This window comes from Colossoma macropomum, unplaced genomic scaffold (genome assembly GCF_904425465.1).
Source record: "Colossoma macropomum unplaced genomic scaffold, Colossoma_macropomum, whole genome shotgun sequence".
Lineage (NCBI taxonomy): Eukaryota > Metazoa > Chordata > Actinopteri > Characiformes > Serrasalmidae > Colossoma > Colossoma macropomum.
This window is the reverse complement of record NW_023494808.1, coordinates 2,902,445-2,925,593: the sequence shown is the minus strand read 5'-3', so window position 1 is coordinate 2,925,593 and position 23,149 is coordinate 2,902,445. Positions and strand designations below refer to the sequence as shown.

The window sequence follows — 23,149 nt, the reverse complement described above, 5'->3', positions numbered from 1 at the left end:
TGCCCACATTTTTCTTCAGGTTGGAAAAATGAAATGCTTCAGGTTGCAATGATTTAAGGGCATATTTTGCTGTCCCTCACTGACCCTCGCCCATCTGAGTACTTACTTAATAAACTTCACTTGTGATAATATAGAAATTGAACAGCTCTTAAAATGGTATTGAAACATGCAGCAGATCACCGAAGTCTGTTCTTCAGATATTCTCGTGATGTTTATTCTATCAGCTGGGTAACACTGTACTGAGATCAGCACTGATAAACACACCAGTGATCATTACTGCTTCATACAGTAGCAGGAGAAGAGGAGGAACTGGATAAACTCCTGCAAGCTGGAACAGCCACTGCTCTCTATGGAAGACATTATGATAAACTTTATTGCTAGAAATCTAAGTCCGTTACATATATAAGTTTAAAACACTATAATATCAGACACTGAGAGATGATTCAGACTTTGCAGGAGTTTAAGATGAACTTTATCTCTTGCTGTGACCAAGAAAGTGCACTTGCAGTCCTTGACAGGAAGAAGCATATTTATAACTGGGTTTTTCAACTAAGTGCAGTAGCTTATAGGTACACATGTTAACCACACCTTGTTTTGCATCTCAGTTCTGTGTCTGTTCTCACTATTTATTGTCTGGATGTTGGAGTTGAGCCCCGTTACAGAACGGTAGGATGTTTTCTTTACTATAGAATATTTTTATTAGTTTATGGAGAGAGTGTTCTCTACAGTACACATAAAAGAATTCAGAATATTTTTAGTAGTTTGAGATAATGTAGTCTGTACACCATCAGTAAGAAAGATACAACAGATAACACAAACACAAAATTATCATTACATTTATTGAAGATAGAGGTTTTGTCTAATTCTTTATCATGCATGTGAAATAGTATTTGCCTCCCTAAACCTATTAACCGGTTGTGTCACCCTTGACAGTAACAACTGTGATAGGACACTTGTGATAACTTGGCATGTGTTTTACATTGTCTTTTACATATGTCTGAGCCTTTTACATTGCTGTGGAGGAACTTCGGCCCACTCTACTTTGCATAATTTTTTACACTCCTGTTTTAATTCAGCTATACTGGAGATTTTTGAGCATGAATTGCCTGTTTTAATGTCCTTCAACAGCATCTAAATGAGATTCAAATCAGGACTTTGACTCGGCCACTACAAAACCTTAATTTTGTTTCGTTTAAGCCATTCAGAGGTGGTCTTGCTTGTTTGCTTTCATTATCCAGCTGCATACCCCAACTGCACTTGAGCTTCGGGTCACAAACTGACAGGCAGACATTGTCCTCTGGGATTTTCGGACAGAGAGCAGAATTAATGGTTCTATCAATTGTGACAAGTCATCAGGTCCTGCAGAAGCAAAGCAGCCCCAGAGCATCATACTACCACCACCACGTTTGACTGTTGGTATGATGTTTTTATGGTTGAATGCAGTGTTATTATTTCAAATATATCATTGTTACAATGCAAAATTGTTCAGGATGTCTACACTGATATTCATTAAGATGATGAACAAACTTGAAACTTACCAGCCAATAGCTTGAGACTAGATGCACATTTTACATTATGTTATGTAATCTGTGTGTGTTCATGTGTTTTGGGGGAGTGGCTCTAGAAGGAGGGCTGAAAGAAGGGGGTGGAATTTTTTCATTCAGATTTTTTTTTAAATTAGCTCACACTTCCTGGTTTCTACAAAATCACTTATTCCAGCTTTGAGTGAATGACTTATTTACTCATCATTCACTCATCAGTCACTAGAAATGGTAAGCATTAATCATCAACATTGAGTGTTTTGTTGTGATTATGCAACAATTTCATTCGTGAGTTTTTTTTTTTTAATAGATTAGATTTCAAGACAGTTATAAAATAAAAAATGGATTAACAAGAAAGTTCATTCACATGCTCTGAACAAAAATAGCCCTGATCCAGCACTGCTGCTTATAAAGGCTACTGTTTGAAGTATCACAATGCAAAAACATTCTCCACTTTCTCTACATTTATTTACATTTCAGTATGTAAAATATCTAAAATATGCAAACGTTTAATTATTTTGTTCTTTAAACTGATTTGTCAAGTTCCACTTATTTCTTAAAACCTATAATATTTGCTCAGCAACATCACTCATTAAAATGTCATCAAATATGTTGGGCTGCTATAAATGCCAAATAAAAAAAATAATTCCTTTCCATTTCATTTACATTATTTGATATAATCTGCATTTTGTATTTTTAAAATTGTAATGCGATATTATATCATAAATAAATAAGTGATAATGTCAAACCTCAGGGCCACTTAAAGTGACAGTACAGACACTTACCATACCTCTGCACAGGACTAATAGAAAATAATGAATAAATATTAGGTAAATAATTACTGGATCATGTTTGATGACTTTGAATTTGTATATGCATGTTTCACCGCTTTATTCAAAGATCAGCTTATGTTGCTGGGCTGCAGCCAGTCAGCATCTAAACTGAGGTCATCTTCCAAAATAAGAATCCAAGTTTGCTTATCTACTGACCTGCTTTAAGAACTTACATTATACTGAATGGAATATACCAGTTGTCTTTGTTTACTTGAGGTGGAAAAGAAGCATTCAGTACAGAGTCTTCATTTTCAGCCATCAGAATTTGCACTACCTGCTGTCAGAAAGTTTGCCAGAAATGTGTGAATGGAGTTAAAACTTTTGAGATGCTGGCTTGGTAGGTTGGTATGACTTCAAGGCTCTTGTAAGAGAACAGAGCTTCTTGATATGTTAGACCAATAGTGAATTTGAATGGTCTGTGTGATATTGGGTACAAGGACATTGACCTGAGTGTCGTCTCACAGATAAAACACAGCACAAAGTAAAAAATAAGCATGCTGATGATTTCTATGCCAGCATTTTGCTAATGGCTAACAAAGGTGGTGAGTAAAGTAGGCTTTTTCTGCAGCCACCCTATTGACCACTGCCCTGGAGTAATGGATTTTGATTGGGATTTTTTAATTAATATCTTTTTTTTTTTTTTCACCACAACTCTGTACAGATAAACTAGAACAATGTTACCTCTAAAATCAACCAATTTTATGGAAGAAGACAATGATAGGCAGATTAATATTACAATCTGTAGTGGCCTACTATCTTAACAGGAGCTCATTGTTATCGAATTGACATAAACAATTAAATGCTGAAATGTCACCATATTTCCCAGCATTTCATCACATAAAACACCTTTGAGCTGTGAGTATGAATACCTACAGTAAACTGCAGCATGACAGCCAAAACAAATTGCAGATCTTCTATAAAATGGATATTATAACAACAGGAGTATAATATACAATGCCTCATACAAACCAAGAATCAGAAGGTTCATTTTGTCAGTAACAGGAACACTATGCACTGAGCTGCAGTCAAAAGTCATCATTACTGAAAAGAAGTGGAGGAGGGGAAACACCTATGACATCACACATCATGGCAGTTGCTGAGAAATTTTCAGAAAGCAGGGCCAGATCTCACTGTGTTATTCAGATGATTGGACAATGTTTATTCTATCAACTGGGTAACACTGTACTGAGGTCAGCACTGATAACAGGAGGTGGAACTGTTTAAAGTCCTGAAGAGAGGTCAGTGTTCTAAATTGAACTTTAGTATTAGAAATGGGAAATGAAAGGACTTCATAGTTTTACTGAGAGATAAAACTGTTTTTGCAGCAGATTATGCTGATGTCTTGCGGCAGCAGAGGTCACATGTACCCAGTCAGAGGAAGTTTGTATATTAATAAGTCTGAATGTCTCTATAAGTGCAAAAGCTTACAGCTTTGTTTGTGTAAACCATAGGCAATTGAACGGTTTGCATGTCGACACGGCTCTCATTCCTTGTCAGTTGGGTGTTGGTAATGAGCCACATTACAGAGCGGTAAGACTGATTCTTCAGATCTAAGTAGGATAAATAGTAACAGAAAACGTAACATTTGGTGAATTAAAGTATAAGTGAACTATGGAAGAGTATATTAAGATCAAAATAGATTTAGACGATATAAATTGTGGTTACTCAGTTCTTAGAACTTTAAGACAAGTCATAACTTTACTCAGACCAAAGTTTTTTGCTGTTAGATTACAATATAATGTGTTTAAACAGCTGGCTGGATGAATCGGTTTTCAAATTTTGTCTGCAAAGAGTTTATTTGTTATGTGTTATTATTGCAGGTTTTAATGCAATGGCATCGCTCAGAGTGTCTCTTCCTCTGTTGCTTCTGCTCATGATTGTAGGTGAGTCAACACATCTTACTGAAACATTGGATTGTTGTGATGTAGAAATACATATGAAATAAGTTAGTTAGTGATGTAAGTTGTCAATGTCTAGAGCTACAGCATTTTCACTGTGTTCAGTTGGTAGTTTGTGCTGCTCTCTTGTCCCTTCTTTGACTCTGCTGCAACACCTTTAGAGCTCTTCTCGCTTTGTGGTTTCTCTCAGAATCAGCTCAGTGTTGTAGAGGAGCTGCTGGAGTTAGAGAGGAGAGAAGTGAAGCTGTAAGCTACAGTAACTCTGACTGTCTTATGGGCTCCAGACTCTGTAATCAGCTCTTTCATGCATCATATGTTTCAGGAGCTTTTGGAACAGAGTGGAGTGTGAAGTACAACCAACAGAAAATATGTGCTTTAAAAGGATCCACAGTGTTTATGAATGGCACTTTTACTCACCCGGGTGGTCAAACAGTGACAGAAGTTTTCTGGGTTATGGACCCAGATCAGAATCCGAGTTGGCCTGATATGTCCAAAAACGCAGATTATTCAGGCAGAGTTGAGTATTTAACTGATGAATGGAAACACTTCTCCCTCAATCTGAATAATGTAATGAAGAAGGATGAACACCAGTATTGCGTCAGAATCAAGACAGATCAAGAAAAGCAAAAATATTTAGGAAGACCTGGAGTTACGCTAACTGTTACAGGTAAGATAATTCAAATTTAACAAAAATATGATAGAATCCGTCCTCTCACTTTGGAAATAGTGATTTCACTTGGTAACACATTTTGATTAATGAGGGACTTCTAAAGTCATTCATGGATATAACTAAACATTTGGGTTATATACATATATGTCAGACCTTGGAACACTAAGCCATGCAGTTGTCAAGTTCCCCAGCACTGTGACAGAAAACATAACACAAACAGTTTTTCTATACAAAATCTAAGTTTAGCTTTTTTCCAAATGTAATAATTCCGTCATTGTCTTAGAGCTCCATGTGGAAACTCCTGGAGAAGTGACAGAGGGAGAAACAGCAGATCTGACATGTAAAACCACCTGCAGTCTGACTGACCCAACATTCATCTGGTACAAAAACGGACATCCTTTAACCACAAAGACCATCAACAACAACCAGCTCCACCTGCAGACAGTCAGCAGTGAGGATGCAGGCAGTTATAGCTGTGCTGTAAGAGGATATCAACACCTCCACTCTACTGCTCAGAATCTCAGAGTCAGATGTGAGTTTAGTTCATATTGTTCACTACACTACATACTACAAATACTAACCAGTGGTTTTAGCAGGAAAAGAGAATAATAAATGTCTTGGTAACATCATGTTATATTAATGTGAATAAGGTTATGTGAGTCTTTAGATTTTCCGAAGAGCACCTCAGTGTCCATCAGTCCCTCTGGTGAAATTAAATGTTCTTTGTAACTTGATGAATATTTGTAGAGCTCCATTTGTTTCGGGCACACTAAGGGTGTGAAGCACTTAGGTAAAAACCCATATATACCAGGTTTTAATTGAATCAAACGATACGATTTTTTGACTGCTTATAGTGGATAATTGTGAGTAGGCTGGAGTGGAATGGTTGTGCATTTAGGCATAGTATCACCTCAAATTGGGACTGACCCCCTAATGTCCTCGTTCTTTTCAATCTTCTGACACTTTTGGGGCAGACATTCTTCTCAGCCCTCTTTTTCATTTTCTTTCTTGTAGGGGAGAATGGTTTGTCTCTTTGCTTTACTTTAGCAGCTTATGTTTGTCTCTTTTGTTTTATAGCTTTTGATTCTTTTCTCTGTTCATTTTAGAGCCTTTTGCTCTTTCTGTTCTTTTGCTCTCTGATTTTTATGGTCACCCTTCTACAAGGTGCCGTGCCAAACTGCTGTTTGCCATGGGCTCAAGGGCAACATCACACAGGTCTGCCTGGTTTGTGCTAATCAGCCCATGGGCTTCTGAGAATTGGAGTTCCCTGGACCAGTGGTGCCTCACTGCTGTCACCCTCTACTGGCAGGCAGTGCCACAGGCTGATCCCTTACAGGGTTGGATAACAGTTAATTTGCTTTCATCCTTGTCTCTTATAGATCCTCCAAAGAATGTCTCAGTGTCCATCAGGCCCTCTGGTGAAATAATGGAGGGCAGCTCAGTGACTCTGACCTGCAGCAGTGATGCAAACCCACCTGTGAAGAACTACACCTGGATTAAGGGATCAACATCAGTAGGAGAAGGAAAAACCTACAGTATTCCCAACATCAGATCTGAGGACAGTGGAGAATACACATGCCAGAGTCGGAATGATCATGGAGAGAGAAGATCCGCTGCTGTGCAGTTAAATGTTCTTTGTAAGCTTCTTGTGATTGTTTTAAGCTGCGTTAGATGATTTGAGGAAGCCCAGAAATCTCAAAGATCATTATCATTTTTATCTTGTCTGGCGTAGATCCTCCAAAGAATGTCTCAGTGTCCATCAGTCCCTCTGGTGAAATAGTGGAGGGCAGTTCAGTGACTCTGACCTGCAGCAGTGATGCAAACCCACCTGCGAAAAACTACACCTGGTTTAAAGAAGGTGGAACCTCACCTGTAGGATCTGGACAGAATTACAGCATCATCAGCATCACTGCTGACCACACTGGACTGTACTGCTGTGTAGCTCAGAATGAACATGGAGCTCAGAGGACAGCTGGAGTGCCGGTCTCTTTAAAAGGTGAGAGACAAGATTATAGCTTGTAGTTCAAAGTATGATCTCTTTTGTAGATCATATTATTATGTTGTTCATATTTGTACTAATGTTTATTCATTTATGAATGTTGCCTGTTTGTGTATCTCTATACAGGCTACCCTGTGATTCTGTATGTAGCTGTTGGAGTCGGACTTTGTTTTATTTTTTTAGTCTTTCTCACTGTAGTTTTGTGGAGAAGGTAAGTATAACATTGAAAGATCATTATTTTTTCATAAACAGTTTATTTCACAAGGCTAAATGTTCATATTTGTATCATAACCGCTGATGATTATTGATTGGTTTATTATTGACTGTTTTCTGACAGCAGGAGAAAGAAGCAGGATGAAAATATGGATCAACCAATCTATGCGGTGAGCTCTAGATATCAATCCTTTAATTCTGATTTAATATGAAAGTGTGTGTAATGTGGTAGTTCACAGGTGTAGACTGAGAACACTATCTGAGGTCCTGATTCTGACCAGTGGTGGACCTGCAGTGGACAGATGTGACTGACCACAGTAAAGTTTTTTGATGTTTATCAGTGTATCTGCTCATGTTCTCTAACTCTCTGTCCTGCAGAACGAAGGCGAAAAAGACCACAGTCCACCTCTTGAAGACAAATCCAGTGTATACGCGAATGTTGTTGTGAGTTCAAGACATTAAGTTGTATTACACTCACTTACAGTCCATTCACAGTTTTAGAGTTTTGAGAAACTAAATAACAGATACAATACAATAACAAAACAGTCTCACACCATTTCCTAACAGTGTGCGAGAAGACTCTGCCATTTCACCTTTAAAATGGATGCAGGGAACTCATGGATTTTTATGACTCATTTAGTAAAAAACATTGAGAGAAACTGCCAGAGTGCTGGACATGAGAAGTGGCCATTTGTTTTGTGTCACTGATTGATAACAACGGCTACTTAGCTAAGCAGACCTAGCAGAAATGAGCAGATACAACCGAGCTGCCCAACACCAGGCCGGTGGAATTCAATTATAACTGTTATTCAGACAGTTCATGTTAAATGTGGGGATAAAATGTAACCAATTATGCATTAAATCAGTGTCCAACAATCACAGTTGGACAGCTCTTTTAGTAAAGAAGCTATTTTCTGATATGTCTTTGCACTTATAGACATCCTGATGGCTACATCTCACACACTGTTCCCCAAACATTTTACATACAGACTCAATCTTGGATGCACAGTAATTATATTGTTGTCACAAAGGTTTTACTAAGTGATTATATAGTAATTACAATGTTGCTACCGTGTAATTACACACTACTGGTAAAAATACATTAATACCCACCATTACACACTTGGACACAAAAGTACAAGCTAAAACACAGTATTTACACACTATTTAACCCCACATACACACTATATACAAACTCACATGCAAACATTCACTCATACAAATACAACATATTCTCTCTCCCTTACAGTTACACACATACACTCTCTGTCTTTATTTCTTGCTGTTTTCTCTCACATGCATACACACATACACACTCAATCGCTCACTCACTCACTCATTCTCACATAATATCATTCATACACAGAGTATTTAAACAGCATGCGCAGTATTTTCAACTAGTTCAGCTAAACAATGTATATATTGATTAGGTGGCTTTTTCAAATCAGTTTAAAGTTCTTAACAAAGTTAACTTAAAGTGTGTGATTTTCTCTAACACATCTACTTTTTTACATAAGCTTTTAAGAAGCAGCACTGAGACTATCGCCAACAGTATTTACCACACCCAAAACTGCACTAACAATCCAATGGACAACCATAGCTGAGAGAAAGAGTGAGAGGTTTTATTCAAAACATCAAACTGTAACATACATGGATTTTCCTGATCTTTTATATATGTTTTTGTTTTTTTCATTTTTATGTGAATGTTTGCATTTTTAAACCCAAATCTTTAATATTCCTTTTATGTCGAGCTGTTGAATGCCTTTTATTTCCACTCTTAAATATTAATGTGCTAAAAGGAGGGTCTCTTTGGAACAATGCCAAAGAAGAACCAATACAAAAGCTTTTCTTTCATTGAATCAGTCTAAAGAAACCATTCTGGTACCTTCATTTTTTATAGTCCATAGAATGTACACAATTCAAAGGACTTGGAACTTTTATATTGTTATTGTTTAGAAGATTTTACAACATAATGTCTTGTGAAGCTATTTAAGGCCAAAGCTTTGTGCCTACATTTCTGTATGTTTCTATAATAAAAACTATAACTTGTAGTCTTGAGAATTCAGTCTTTTCTACACACAATAGTTTCCAAGTTTACAGATTTATTGTCTGAGCAGTTTTTTTTTAGTCATCCAGGTCATTGAATTATCTAATAGTAGTAAGTGAAGGTGACTGGGTGTGTAATTTAACCCTGAAGATGTTTCTCCTGAGAGGAGTAAATATTTTAGGAATAAAGATGCTATTATGGTATTGGACCCAGGGGTCCCAATCCCAGTCCTGGAGACCACATGCTCTGGACATTTTGGGTTTTCCCCACTGTAACACCTGACACAGCCAGCGAGGAGCTTGTTAATTAGTTAATGAGTTGAATCAGGTGTGCTGGAATAGATGTTAGTTGTACCAGACAAATAGAGTCACTGACTGCACTAGAAATGTTCTATTTCACTGATTAACTGTATTATCAGGATAACCAGTAGCCATTGCCCTTGTAACAGCGGTAGATACAATCAAATGGATGGAAAAAGATCTAAAACACAACATTCACTTAAAATAAGGCGCAATTTATATTAAGTGTATATAACCATGTAGTTAAACATTAATAACACATGCAAAAAAAAAAAAATATCTTCATGTTTCAGGGCTCTGTTTTTATGGAACAGGCTTCACTTCTGTTTCTGGGGTTGGTTTTCTATAAACATAGGGAATGACATCATTTACAGCTGGTCACCATGTGAAATGATCCTGACGTCATATTTCACAAGAGATTCACACCCTAATCTGAGATCTGCTTTTAGAATGTATACATTTACTTTCTCCCAAAACTTTAGTAGAATGTGTTTCATGAATAAACCAAAATCACGTTAGAAATAATTTACATATTCAGTAATAGAAACCCTGTACAGCTGCGTTAGTGAGGGGAAGGATGAACACTCATGACATCATGCAGTATCAGGTAGAAGAGGGGAAACTGGGTAGCCCTGTATGGCATAATGGACAGAGCTCTCCATGCAAAACATCATCAAGAACTTTAGTATCAGACATAGAAAATGAAGAGACATCCTAGTTTCACTGATAAAACATTCTGAGAAAGAAAGCCTGCTAAGAAAGGCATATTCACACAGGTTTTTGTTGGTCTTTTCATGCTGTTTGGGGTGATTTGTCATGTGGATGTGAGTGAGAACAGCAAGACTGATTAGTCAGTTGAGAACAATTTTCATAATGTAGTTATATGCCTTTCTTACAGAAGCCCTGAAGGGTAAAATGATAATAATAACATTGAAACTGCAATTACTTCTGAGATCCTCATTGTTTTTTTTGTCTGCCTGTGAAACACACCGCTTAGCATGTTACACCAGTTTTGACCAGCAGGAGGCAGCAGTTTTTTTTGTTTTTGTTTTTTTTTGTTTCCTGTAGCTAAATGCTAAGAATTAGAGAGCAGTTTAACTCAAAAGACTGCGACTGCAGAGGCAACCGCAGAAGAAAAGTTAGCCGTCATACAGCTACAGGTGAGATAAATGTTCGGCTGTTCTTTCTTGTAAATGTTGATATTAACACTCTGAACCAAGCCTGTTTGACCAGTTGGAGTTACTGTATTGTTTGCAGCACAGTGTAATGGTTCAAACCTTCGTATAGCTCCCCTGTCGTGTTGGGCCAGTACATGTTAACCATAAACTAATTACTTACTCACACATACAGACATACTTGTTTATTTTGCCTGTTTGAAGAGGTTAAAAAATGTATTTGTTCTCACAATTTCTACACATTCTTTCACATGTTCTTTATAGCATGCTAATTCTTAGCATTTAGCTCTCCAGAGATTTTCTTCACCTGGTCAATAAAGAGTCAAAGAAAAAAAATACTAAATAAAAAACTAATTTTCACTTGGTTCCACTGAAGGGTAAGAAAGAAATACATGTATATAAATGTGTCGCCCCCTGCTGATCAAAACTCGTGCAACATGTCAAGTGTTAGCCAACATATTACATATACATGGGAGAAAAAATCTGAGGTTTTTGATGGCTGAAATTGTAATTTTATAATACTAGAAATATTTTTTTCAGCTCTTTTTGGTGCATTATACAGGCAGAAAAAAAATGAATAATGTGGGACAGACTCAGTAACATACTCTCACTCTTTTCATCTTACCTCTCGGGGCTTCTATACTTTCTGCTCATGTGATTGGTAGAATGATGTTAGTTTGCTTATTTAATATATTAAGTCTTACATAATCTTAGTACAAAATTCTTAGAATCTCTCAGTGATAAAGTATTAATACAAGGCCAAAGAACTTCACTGGTAGCCACAACAAAGATTTCTTACTGTTTTATTGTACCATTTGAGAGAACCATGTTGTTCCATAGATGATAAACATACTTTCTCAGGGGTGTCCAATCTCATTCATACAGGGCCGGTGTGGCTGCAGGTTTTCACTCCAAACAAGCTGGAGCTCACCTGATTCCACTTGTTTAATCTGGTCTCAGTCTTCAAACCACTGATCAGGTGATCTCCTGCTCTGTTGGAATGAAAACCTGCAGCCACCCCTGGCCTTTTGTGGATAAGACTGAACACCCCTGCATTATGTGTTAGGTGTTTATATTATTTTTCATTATGTGTTCTGAAATTAAATGTAAAAAGTGTACAAATGATCAAAAATGAGAAAAAGAGACACTCATTTCTACTGGCACCCTAAGGGATTCTAGTAATATGTCAGCATTAAGCTAAAAGCAATTCACATTAACAATTTTGGTTGTTCTAGATTAAACATAGACGTTTGAAGCTTGTAAATCATGCTCCATGTTTTATTAGAAACTTGTAATAGATATCTTAAGATAATCTTACTTTGTAGCAGTTTTCAGTAAGGAGCCCCAGCATTGAGCTGCCACTGTTTTCCGTTCTTAACATCTGCCTGAAATGTGTCGGTCAGTCTCCCATTCATATTCACAGTAAATGGTGTTTCTATGACTTTCAAAAGCCTAGACTGACATTTCTCTTCTTACAAAATTGGTGCCACTCATTGTAACTCAAACCTGATTGGTTGATTCTACTATCAGTTCCTAAATATGTCACATTAGGCCTACCGTTCAGCTCCTGAAGTCCTAACCAGTGGGACAGCTGACTCAGATGTATCAACCTAGAAACCACATGGAAAAAAAGATCCTGATTGGATATTTTTTTATTAGCTGTTTCAACCCCTTTGTTACCAATCAAAACTTAACAATGAAATGAGTGTTGCTACAATATTTGAAGAATTTAAATGCAATAAACATGATGAATAAAAAAGAACTAAAATTATTATATATAACTTTGTTTCACAGAGATTATTAAGTCTCAGAAGGCTGATTGTTCCCTATTGGTGGCTGACTGGAATTACACCATATTATTTATGTTGACTATAATGAATTTGTGCTTCTCTCAAATTTAAATGAGTAAAACCAACCCTTGATTGATGTCTATGTTTAAATCTGGATGGAAGCTCTTCTGTAGGATATGGACACAGTCACAGTGATCCACTGAGGGGATCCTACCACTATGAGGCTTATAATCAACATGAAGCTCAGAGATCAGATCCAGTGCCAGTTGTTTAAATAGTGAGGCACCCAGTTATAAATTATTGTTTAAAATGTCCATTTTTTTCTATATTGTGTTAATAATTTATCCATTAAGCTTTTCTGTTCATTCAGTTTTTATTTAAAGACGTTTTTATTTTTAGACTCGTGTATTATTCACTTACTTATTCATTTTACGAACCGTTTTTTTTTATTATTATTTTCATTATTTTTCATCACACATTTTCATTAAGTAAAAATAAAAAAAAAAAATTAACACATTTTATCAAATGTTTTTCAAACATATTTTTTTCAAAGCCAAGAGCAGAAATATGGACAAACATGATTATGTGGTGATAAGGTCCTATAGTTATGGCATTGTACCACTGTGCACTGCAGTTTGCTATGATGTGGTTTATGGTCATTTTCACTGCCAACTGAACCATACTTTACCTGAGTACCCTCGCAGAATTTAGTTTCTGTTCTTGCTGGGAGCATATGTGTGCTGAGTTGGAACATATGGGTGGACTTATCAATGGTCCAAACCACTGATTGGTCAAAAGCTGTAATCACAGAATAGTCACAGTGTCCCTGGAGTTGGACAGCTGCCATTGAAAATGCCGGAATCACAGTCTGTCCATCTGTCACGGAATTTAGAGTGTGTGTGATTACACTTCTATTCCCCCTAGATGGCAGAATAGGTCTTAGGTTTGTGGAATGTATCTATGAAAAGGTAAGTGTGCTGTCCAGGGTTCTGTTCTAACAGGTGACCTGCAGAGCTTCTGTTTTCAGTCAGTAAAATATGATCAATTCAATTTTCATCTTTCAGTATTTTTTTTAGAGAAAACAGATTTAACTGATTTTTTAGAGATGATTCACAAACACCTTCAGTCTGCCCACTCCATGCAGAATGCCGACCATAATGTTAAGCACATTCATACAACTGATCAAGCTGAAATTTTGCAGGTAGTGTCTATTCAAAAGACTTTACATCAATATCTAAGGACAATATGATACATTGAACTTTATGGCTGCCATCAGCCAATCAAATTTCAGCAGGGATTTGAGAGGCTTAACATTGACCAATCATCATGAAACTTGAATGCTGTGTCTATGTAGGCACTTTCTAACAACCAGTGTACTTTCAAAATATTAGGCCACTGGGGGGCGCTACTCATGAAATCAAGTATGTATGTTTTTTTTATGGTCACATAACTGTTTTCTTAGGTTTTCCTATGATGTAGTACAGTGTGCCAAAAAAGGTACATTTACAAATGTCTTTAAAATTGCATAGTTTTTTTTGTTTGTTTTTGTTTTGTTTTGTTTTGTTTGTATATTTATTTATTTTTGCAATCATTAAAAGTTTGAGAACTACAGTTTTCAAACTAGACTCTGGGTTTTGAACCTAACTTTTCCCAGTGGTCTAGAATTACACTGTGGCCTTTCTAGGTAAATAATTTTCAAACACTGTTGACTTTTCCTCATCACAGTCACGCTCTGTCAATTAATCATTGCGGCCAGGACACTGCTGGCTTAAATTCCTTGAACCCATCAGTCATTGGTCAAATAATCTCAAAATTATTTATATACTATAGTATATACTCAGACTCTGGTGAGGTTTGCAAAAGTTGGACAAGATTGGCCTTTAGGGGGCACTTTAGGACTCAGAAACACTTAAAATAATAATAATAAAAAAAAATCTATTGCAGTGTTATTATAAAGTTAACAGATTAAAAATGGTACTATGTTATTTAGTCTACTGCCCTAAATAACTTTGTAACACGTTATGTCATAAATTGGACTCCTTGTCTGGTACTTTTACTTGTTCATTCAAAGACTACATCTTATTATACAAAGGTCAGAAGGTCAATCTGAAAAAACTTGACCATCTTTGTTGAAGGTCCCTGATCAATAATCATGACATATGGAGTCCTTTTGACAAATTCTGAGCCACTTTGAAAATGTGCATTTTCATTACAGAATCTTAATTAATCAAACTAAACAGAGGGACATACAAATATAAATACAACTTTGGATACACACACTTCACATTTTTTACAAAGTAGATTCGAACAACATGATTTTTATGCTTCCACTCAGTGTAGTTTTCATTCATTAATAGTCTTTCAGCACAGCGTTTCATTTGAGAGAAGGAGTATTTGTCAGTTTTTGTGTTTCATGAACTCAATTACACCTATGAATGTGTGTCTGCTTGTGTCATTTTAAGAAGCAAGATAAGAATCTGTTGCTGGGGTTGATTTAATGGCCTTAAAGGAAATGACATCATTTCCAGGCCTCAATGTGTTAAATTACTGTGCATTCATATTCTAACACAAGAATTTGAGTACACTCTGAACTGAGATCTGCTTTAAGAGGTAAAAACGTATAATATGAGTTTTAATTGGCTGTAAATGTGTAAAATGACAAATAATTATTTTTAACATACATTCCTTTGTATCAGAAGATACAAACAGAATTAAAGACTTGGTTAATTATTTACTACAAAACACTCAAGAGAAATCATTCAGGTTGTAAATAACAGAAATATTATGGGGTTCAAACCTGCAGTACACTCCATTCAAAGAAAGAGGAGGAGGGATGAGCACTCATGACATGACACATCACAGCTGCTGTTGTGGAAGCAGATCCAGATCTCACTCTGTTCTTCAGATGATCTGATGATGTTTATTCTATCAGCTGGGTAACACTGTACTGAGATCAGCACTGATAAACACACCAGTGATCATTACTGCTTCATACAGTAATTATGAAGTTGTAATTAAGAAATGCCACTGGTTACAGTCCTAGTTCACTACGTATATAATGTAAAATAAATTTAATATTAGACACTGATCGATTATTCAGATTTTGCAGAAGTTGAAGATAAAGTTCATTTCTTGCTGCACCTAAGAAGGTCACTTGCAGTCTTTGACAGGAAGAAGCATGTAAATGAACCTGAGTATTTTAACAGAGTGCAATAGGTTATAGTTAAACGTGTTAACCACACCTAGTTTATCATCTCAGTTCTGTCTCTGTTCTCTGCATTCATCATTTGGATGTTGTAGATGTGCACAACATGTCAGGACATTCATGCATTGAATGCTTGTGGTGAGGCTCAGGTAATCACTCTACAGAAAGTAAACAAAGTAAAAATAAAAATACAAAGAAAATATTGAAACTGGGGGGAAAAGACCTCTCTGCTATGTACAAATATATTTATATTAAACAAGGGAAAATCCATGAAAAATATATACCTTTTAAAATGACTTAGTGTTAGTGATTTAAGTGACTCAGCATTATTGCTGAAGTGACTTAAGTGACTCAGTGTTATTGTTATTTAATGTGACTTAGTGTTAGTGTCCATAGTAGTGATATGATATAATAATAATACTGATAAAGTGACTGAGTGAGATGGTAGTTGGTGAAGGACCCACAGCTTCAATGCTTATTCAGAAGCCTGACAGCCTGTGGGTAAAAACTGTTCATTAACTGGGTTGTTCTAGCCTGTATGCTGCGAAATCTCCTGCCTTATGGCAGGATGGTGAACAGGCTGTGTGCTGTGTGACACTGTCTGATCGGATCGTTTTGATCTTCCTGAGGCTGTGGGACTGGTAAATGTCCTGTAAGGCTGGTAGTTTGTTGCCTGTGATGGCTTCAGCCATCCTCACAACTCCTTTAAGGGCCTTACGTTCAGAGGCAGTGCAGCTGCTGTACCAGACAGTGATGCAGCCTGTGAGGATGCTCTCTATGGTGCATCTGTAGAAGTTGGTGAGGATCTGAGGAGGCAGACCAAACTTCCTGAGCCTACACAGGAAGAAGAGACACTGACGAGCAGATCTTACAATAGTGTTGGTGTGGAGGGACCAGGTGAGGTCATCAGTGAGGTGTACACCGAGGAACTTCACACTGCTGACCCTCTCTGCTTTGGCTCCATTGATGAATAGGGGAGAGTGACCACCCCTTTGCAGCTTCCTGTAGTCCACAATCATCTCCTTTGTTTTGCTGATGTTGAGACAGAGTTTGCTGTCATGGCTCCACTCTGACAGAGTGCTGACCTCGTCTCTGTAGGCTGTTTCATCTCCGTCCGTGATGAGGCCTAGGATGGTAGCGTCATCAGCAAACTTGAAGATGATATTAGATGTGTGTCTGGCTACACAGTCATGTGTATACAGGGAGTACAAGAGGGGGCTGAGCACACATCCCTGTTGAGCCCCTGTGCTCAGAGTCAGTGTGGAAGAAAAGCTGTTCCCAACTTTCAGCACTTGGGGTCTGCTCGTCAGGAAGTCCGTATAATGTTGCAGAGATAGTAGTTCAAACCCAAGTCTGTGAGCTTAGGAATGAGTTTGGCAGGGATTATTGTGTTGAATGCTGAGCTGTAATCTATGAACAGCATTCTTACATATGTGTTCTTTCCATCCAGGTGTGTGAGAGCAGTGTGTATTGTTAGTGCAATGGCATTGCCTGTGGATCTGTTGGAGCGGTATGCAAACTGGTGAGGGTCCATGGTGGCTGGAAGTGTTGAGCAGATGTGAGTTTTGACCAGCTGCTTGAAGCACTTTATAACTGTTGATGTCAGTGCAACAGGGCGGTTGTCTTTCAGGCAGGTGGTAGCCGGTTTCTTGAGGACTGAAACAACTGTGGTTTACTTAAACCACACGGGAATCACTGACAGTCTTAAGGAGAGGTTAAAGATGTCAGTGAAAACCTCAGCCAGCTGGGTGGCACATGCTTTAAGTACACGACTGTGGATGCCGTAGTGACCAGGTGCCTTGCATGGGTTAAGTGCCCTGAAGGATCTCACCACCTCAGACAGGGGAGTTTCTCAGCAGGTGAGGTGTTGATTGCCTCAAAACAAGCATAATGAGCATTAAGTTCATCTGCAAGTGAAGAGGAAGAGCCCCAATCCAGATCACACCTTCTTTGTAGTCAGTGAGAGTGTGCAGGCAACTCCACGTACATCTGAGATCAGAGCCAAGATTCCACCCTGTCCTGTAGCTCCTTTTGGCCAGCCTGATGGTCCTCTGAAGGTCATATCTGGCCTTCTTGTAGCTAGCCAGGTCACCAGAGTTGTAGGCAGCAGCCCAAGCTCTTAGTTTGGCTCAAACCTCAGCATTGATCCAGGGTTTCTGGTTGGGAAATGTTCTGATATTGATATTTGGTACAATTTCTTCAGTGCATTTATTGATGTAGCTTGTGATGGAGTCAGTGTATTCATTGATGTCTGTGCCAGCCGCGTCACGGAACATCTTCCAGTCTGTGGATTCAAAGCAGTCCTGAAGTGTGAAGATGGCCTCCTCACTCCATTGATAGACTGATCTGAGAACTGGTTTTCCCTGTTTACGTCTTTGTTTGTATGCGGGCAGGAGAAGAATGGATGTGTGATCAGTTTGCCGAAGGAAGGGCGGGGGAGGGGTTTGTAGCTGTCCTTGATTGCAGGGTAGCAGTGGTCAAGAGTCTGTTCTCCTCGGGTGGGAAATTTAATGTGTTGGTAGTATTTGGGCAGAGCCGTCTTCAAGTTTGCCCTGTTAAAATCCCCAAACACAATAAAAGCAGCCTCAGGGTGAACGTTCTCAAGTCCATTAATGGTCTCATTCAAAATTTCCAATGCATGTGACCTATCTGCCTGAGGTGGGATGTAGACTGTAGTGAGGATGACTGAGCTAAAGTCCCTGGGCAAAAAAGGTTAGAAATTTGACTGTTATGAGTTCAGTATCTGGAGAGCAGTGACTGGCAAGAACCGCTACATCTGTTCGCCATTGAGAGTTCACCATAGCACATACCCCTCCACCTCTGCCCTTACCAGAGTCCAGAGTTCTGTCCTGGTGGTAGATGGTGAAGCCGGCCAGTGTGATGCCATTGTTTGATATTGCCGCGGATAGCCACGTTTCTGTGAGCGTTAAAACGCAGCAGCTTTCAATGTCGGGCTGAAACCTGATCCTTGCGTTTAGCTTGTCTATTTTGTTCTCCAGTGATTGAACATTTGTGAGCAGAATACTTGGAAGTGGAGGGTTGAAGCACCTTTTCCTTGTCCTGCATAATATCCCAGTGTTTTTGATTACAGCCAAGTGTTTGGGACTCACTGTTACATTCTCGTAGTCTTGAGCACTGGATGAGTCGTCATCAGGAGGCGGGGCTCTGAGGTCTGTGTTCTGCAGAACAGACATTTATAGAACAGGTCAGATACAAATATTTTTTTCGGCCAAGGGCAACAGCTTGTGTTATGCTGATGTTCCACCTTAAAAACTGCTGTCTTTTCACAAAACATAGAAAAACTGATCAAAAACTGATGAGGAGAAACTAATCAATGAGGTGGAGATCAATGAGCTGTATCACTTTTCCTCTAATGTTTATGAGGACATTACTAACCTGTTAGAAGGTTTAGTCAGTAGTAATGTGTTTTTAATCTGCTGTGAGTTTCTGTTATTACTTTAAAATGTGTAACACATTAAATATGTAGCTAGTTCTCTCAAGCTGGTAGCTGATAAGTTCATAGGTTGTTTATATTTTTTCTGATTAGTATGTTTCCAGTGTAGTGAATACTGAGCTTTTTACGTTGTGACATTTCTTTTAGTAGTCTTTATGTGCAGCAACACTAGATCAGAGATATTTTCCTTCAGGCAGTGTAAATAAATTTTTGCTAATGCAATTTTTTGGTCATAATTGTTTCAATTTAGTTATAAGCATGAAACTGTAGTTGGCACTTGAGGTTGAGGATTAGTCATTACTCATGTCTTACAGTACAGCAATCCATCTTACATAATTATAGCAAGCAAAGTCTTAGTAGTTAGACTAATGTACAAGTAGTGTTGGGTAATGTATATTTTCCAGTGGCCAATAAAAGAACAGCAAGTAGATAAACCATTTATTTAATGTTAAGGTCCTAAAATCTGCATCAGTACTTGGTTTCAAGTTTTTCCCTTCTCTCAAATGTAGCTGGAGTGTGGTGTACAACAGTGTAATAAGTTTTATTGCTTGCAACTCACTGTTACATTCTCATAGTCATCAACACTGCAAGAGTTGTCATCAGGAGGCTTGGCTCTATGACTTGTGTTCTTCAGGACAGAGAGTTAGAGAACAGATTGGAAAATGGATCAATTTTTAACCAATGCAACAGGTGGGTTAAGAGACTCACCACTGACTGATTGATATCTAGAATACTATAAGAACTCACCACATAATCTGGTTCATTCATATTCCTGGTCTGCCTCTTCCTCCTGCTCACAAAAAATAAAAAAGAGACACTGTAAGAGGATTACAAGATGTGCATTTTTATTAATAATTTAATATAATGACACTCTTTAAAAAACAACATGCAACTAGTGATATAATAATAGTAACTGTATTTAATTAATGATTCTCACCTTCTCCAGAAAAATACAGTGAGAAAAACTGCAACTCCACAAAGTCCGACTCCTGTTGAAAACATGAGTGTCCTGCTGAAAACATCAATACTCTAACAAACACATATATAACCCGAAATATGACTATGGAACTGCCATAGTTTGTAAAACATAATGGATTAATGACTTGAATAATTACTGTATAATCACAAGATGTAGGAAATGGAACATATTCACAAATATATGAAGTTATGTGCCTTACCGTTTAAATCGACTAGCACCTGATCTGACTTCTGAACTCCATGTTGATTCTGAGCCTCGCAGTAGTAAGATCCACTCTGTAGAGGACTGTAACTGTATCCAGATCCTACAGGTAAAGCTCTAGCTTCTTTAAACCAGGTGTAGATCTTCACAGGTGGGTTTCCATCACTTCTGCAAGTCAGAGTCACTGAACTGCCCTCCACTATTTCACCAGAGGGACTGATGGACACTGAGACACTCTTCAGAGGATCTATAGTAAACAACAAAAATACAACTTTGGGGAAAGGGAGTATCAAGAAATCACTTAATGGAACATTTAAAACCAACATACATAGAATATTTAAATACACAGCAGTGGATCTTCTCTCTCCATGATCATTACAACTCTGGCATGTGTATTCTCCACTGTCCTCAGATCTGATGTTGGGAATGCTGTAGGTTTTTCTTTTTCCTACTGATGTTGATCCCATAAACCAGGCACAGACCTTCATAGGTGGGTTTGCATTACTGCTGCAGGTCAGATGTGCACTTAGCTGATTCGTGACTTGACTTGGACACATGCTTAACTGAGTTGTGACTCAACTCACATGCACTTAGTTGACTTGTGATTAAACTTCACACAGACAAGTACATTACTGACTTGTGACTCAAATCACACATGCACGTAGCCGACTCGTGGTTTGACTCAGATGTGCACTTAAGTGACTCATACATCGACTCAGACACCTCCACCACCTGTTCCTTTTTCCTCACAAGATCACTTGAGTCCAGGAATGGTCTAGAGGACTCCAACTCCCATGAATCTGTGAGAGATCACATGACTCTCTTCCCATCACCATCAACCAATGAACATTAAATGGGCTTTAGCTTAGTAATTTGCAAAATATTGCCAACATCTTTTGCTGTCTACTGAGCATTCTTTGTTTGTGTAAGTTCTTCTGTGTATGACTTGTATTTGTTTTCTATATTTCTGACCTGTCCTTTTTGGTTTGTTTGTTGGATGTTATCTGAGACTTTGGTTTTTGAACTTGGACTGGTTTTTGGCTACTCTCTGGATGTTCCATTTCTTTCTGTTGTCTTGATCTCTGGTTCTGCCCCTAGCCTGTTCTGACTATGCCCTCTGTACCTTCACCAAAACCTCAAGTAAACTTCAACCATGTCCTTTTATCTGTGAGTGTCTGATCTGTGTTGACATCATAACACTCCAACTTTATTTGTGTGAAAAACTTTTTTTCTTCTAATTGACACTTTTTGGTGTTGTTTATTGGTTTAATTGTTAATAAGTGATCTTAAGTGGTTGCAACTACAGTCTAGAGACAGAAATCAGAAAAAGTAAACAGCAGTTATTAGTTTGCAGCTCACAGCAGCATCAGGTTCAGCAGTTTCTAATTTACAAGACTTTCATTATAGAGAAACATTCAGTCAGATAGACAGAGTGAAGCTTTACATACAAAAGTGGTGTCCAAAATAAAAAGTCAAATATGGCAAGAGTTAGTTTAGCTTTATTCAGATAATCTAGCAAAAGTTTTAGTATGTTATGAATTACAATCATTTAAGACTTGCTGAATTTTAGCAGCCTAATTAACCATTTTAAGCTATTTTAAACCCTTTGTTTAAAGCACTGTAGTTATGTGTAGCACTTAATTTCTTCTGAATATCTTCTTGTAATGCAGGTCTTGATATTTGAAGTTGTAAAATTCTCTACCAAAGATTGGAGACTTGACTCAGAATTACATGCAGCAACATGACTTATACATCTCTGAACATGTGGCATATAATGATAAATATAAGCTTCACTCACATCCAACATTGAGGTTGTGAGCAGTAAAGTGGAGGTGTTGATATCCTCTTACAGCACAGCTATAACTGCCTGCATCCTCACTGCTGACTGTTTGCAGGTGATTATGAGGTTATGATTTGACAGGTCAAGGTCAATGGTGGGTTTTTTCACAGAAAGCAAATATGATCTTAATTCAGTAATTTTATCTTTTTTTACAGCACCTTTTTTTTCAAATAGGAACTCTTAATCTACTTGATCGAAGTCAGCAACCAACTGGCATGTCCGTTAGCCAGCAACTGACCATATAAGCAGAGCTGAAACGTGAACATGCAACCAAAATAATCAAGTTAACCAGACAGTCAGCTACCATTGCTGATGTGAAACAGGTCAAATTAAAGTGCGATGAACTTGAAGTTAAGAATGTTGTGTCAGTGTGCTGTTTATTGCTGCTCTGCACTTTTCATTTCCCAAACACTTAAGCTGACCAACATATTCCTCCTAATAAACAGACACTCATTATTATTATCATTATTCACCACTGTCACTGTAATATTTTATCATCATTAACACAGAGGAAAAAAGAGGGGATGGTGGACATTGTGTCTCCAGTGTCTAAGATTTTCAAAATGTTGTTAGCACCTCACATGTCAAAGCACAATTTTCACTGTGGACAAATTTAGTGTCAGTATGCCAGTTATAAAGAAATATGCTGCTTTTCACTGCATAAACTGTTAGAAACTGATGGTTAAAACCAAAGTTCATACAGATGTTAAAATTGGTAAAGTATTTAGGAGATTAGGTCAAGTTAGGATGTTTCTGTAATACTGTTTTCTTATTTGGAGTTAATGGATAAGATTATGACCTTAAGAACTGCTTTTCTTTAATAGCTTCTATACTAAATTCAATCCTAACTGAAGTTGTTGTGGTAAATAAGTAAATAAGATTTCAGAGTGACTAAGTTTCTGTAATACGGCCTCAGATCTGAAAAGAAAAGCTGTAGATAATCATTCATCCATCTACAAAAGCTTAAAGTTCATACTCTCATCATACACTGAGAAGTAAAAGTTT

General features: G+C 37.7%; 1 protein-coding gene across 3 annotated transcripts; it reads left to right on the top strand.

The window, feature by feature from the left end:
* The first annotated feature begins 3,591 nt into the window (after positions 1-3,591).
* LOC118798364 (B-cell receptor CD22-like) lies at positions 3,592-8,768 on the top strand. 3 transcript variants are annotated; one of them, XM_036557799.1, is made up of 11 exons: positions 3,592-3,612; positions 3,826-3,904; positions 4,195-4,257; positions 4,595-4,939; positions 5,226-5,474; positions 6,322-6,579; positions 6,675-6,938; positions 7,068-7,152; positions 7,279-7,324; positions 7,533-7,598; positions 8,671-8,768. In XM_036557799.1, exons 3-11 carry the CDS (start codon positions 4,206-4,208, stop codon positions 8,689-8,691), a joined length of 1,386 nt encoding a protein of 461 aa, XP_036413692.1. In that variant the 5' UTR covers positions 3,592-3,612; positions 3,826-3,904; positions 4,195-4,205; the 3' UTR covers positions 8,692-8,768. The 3 variants fall into 3 exon arrangements, with proteins under 3 accessions (XP_036413692.1, XP_036413693.1, XP_036413691.1); XM_036557800.1 differs by lacking the exon at positions 3,592-3,612 and having other exon boundaries at positions 3,653-3,904; positions 7,282-7,324; XM_036557798.1 differs by lacking the exon at positions 3,592-3,612 and having other exon boundaries at positions 3,653-3,904.
* Positions 8,769-23,149: the final 14,381 nt, after the last annotated feature.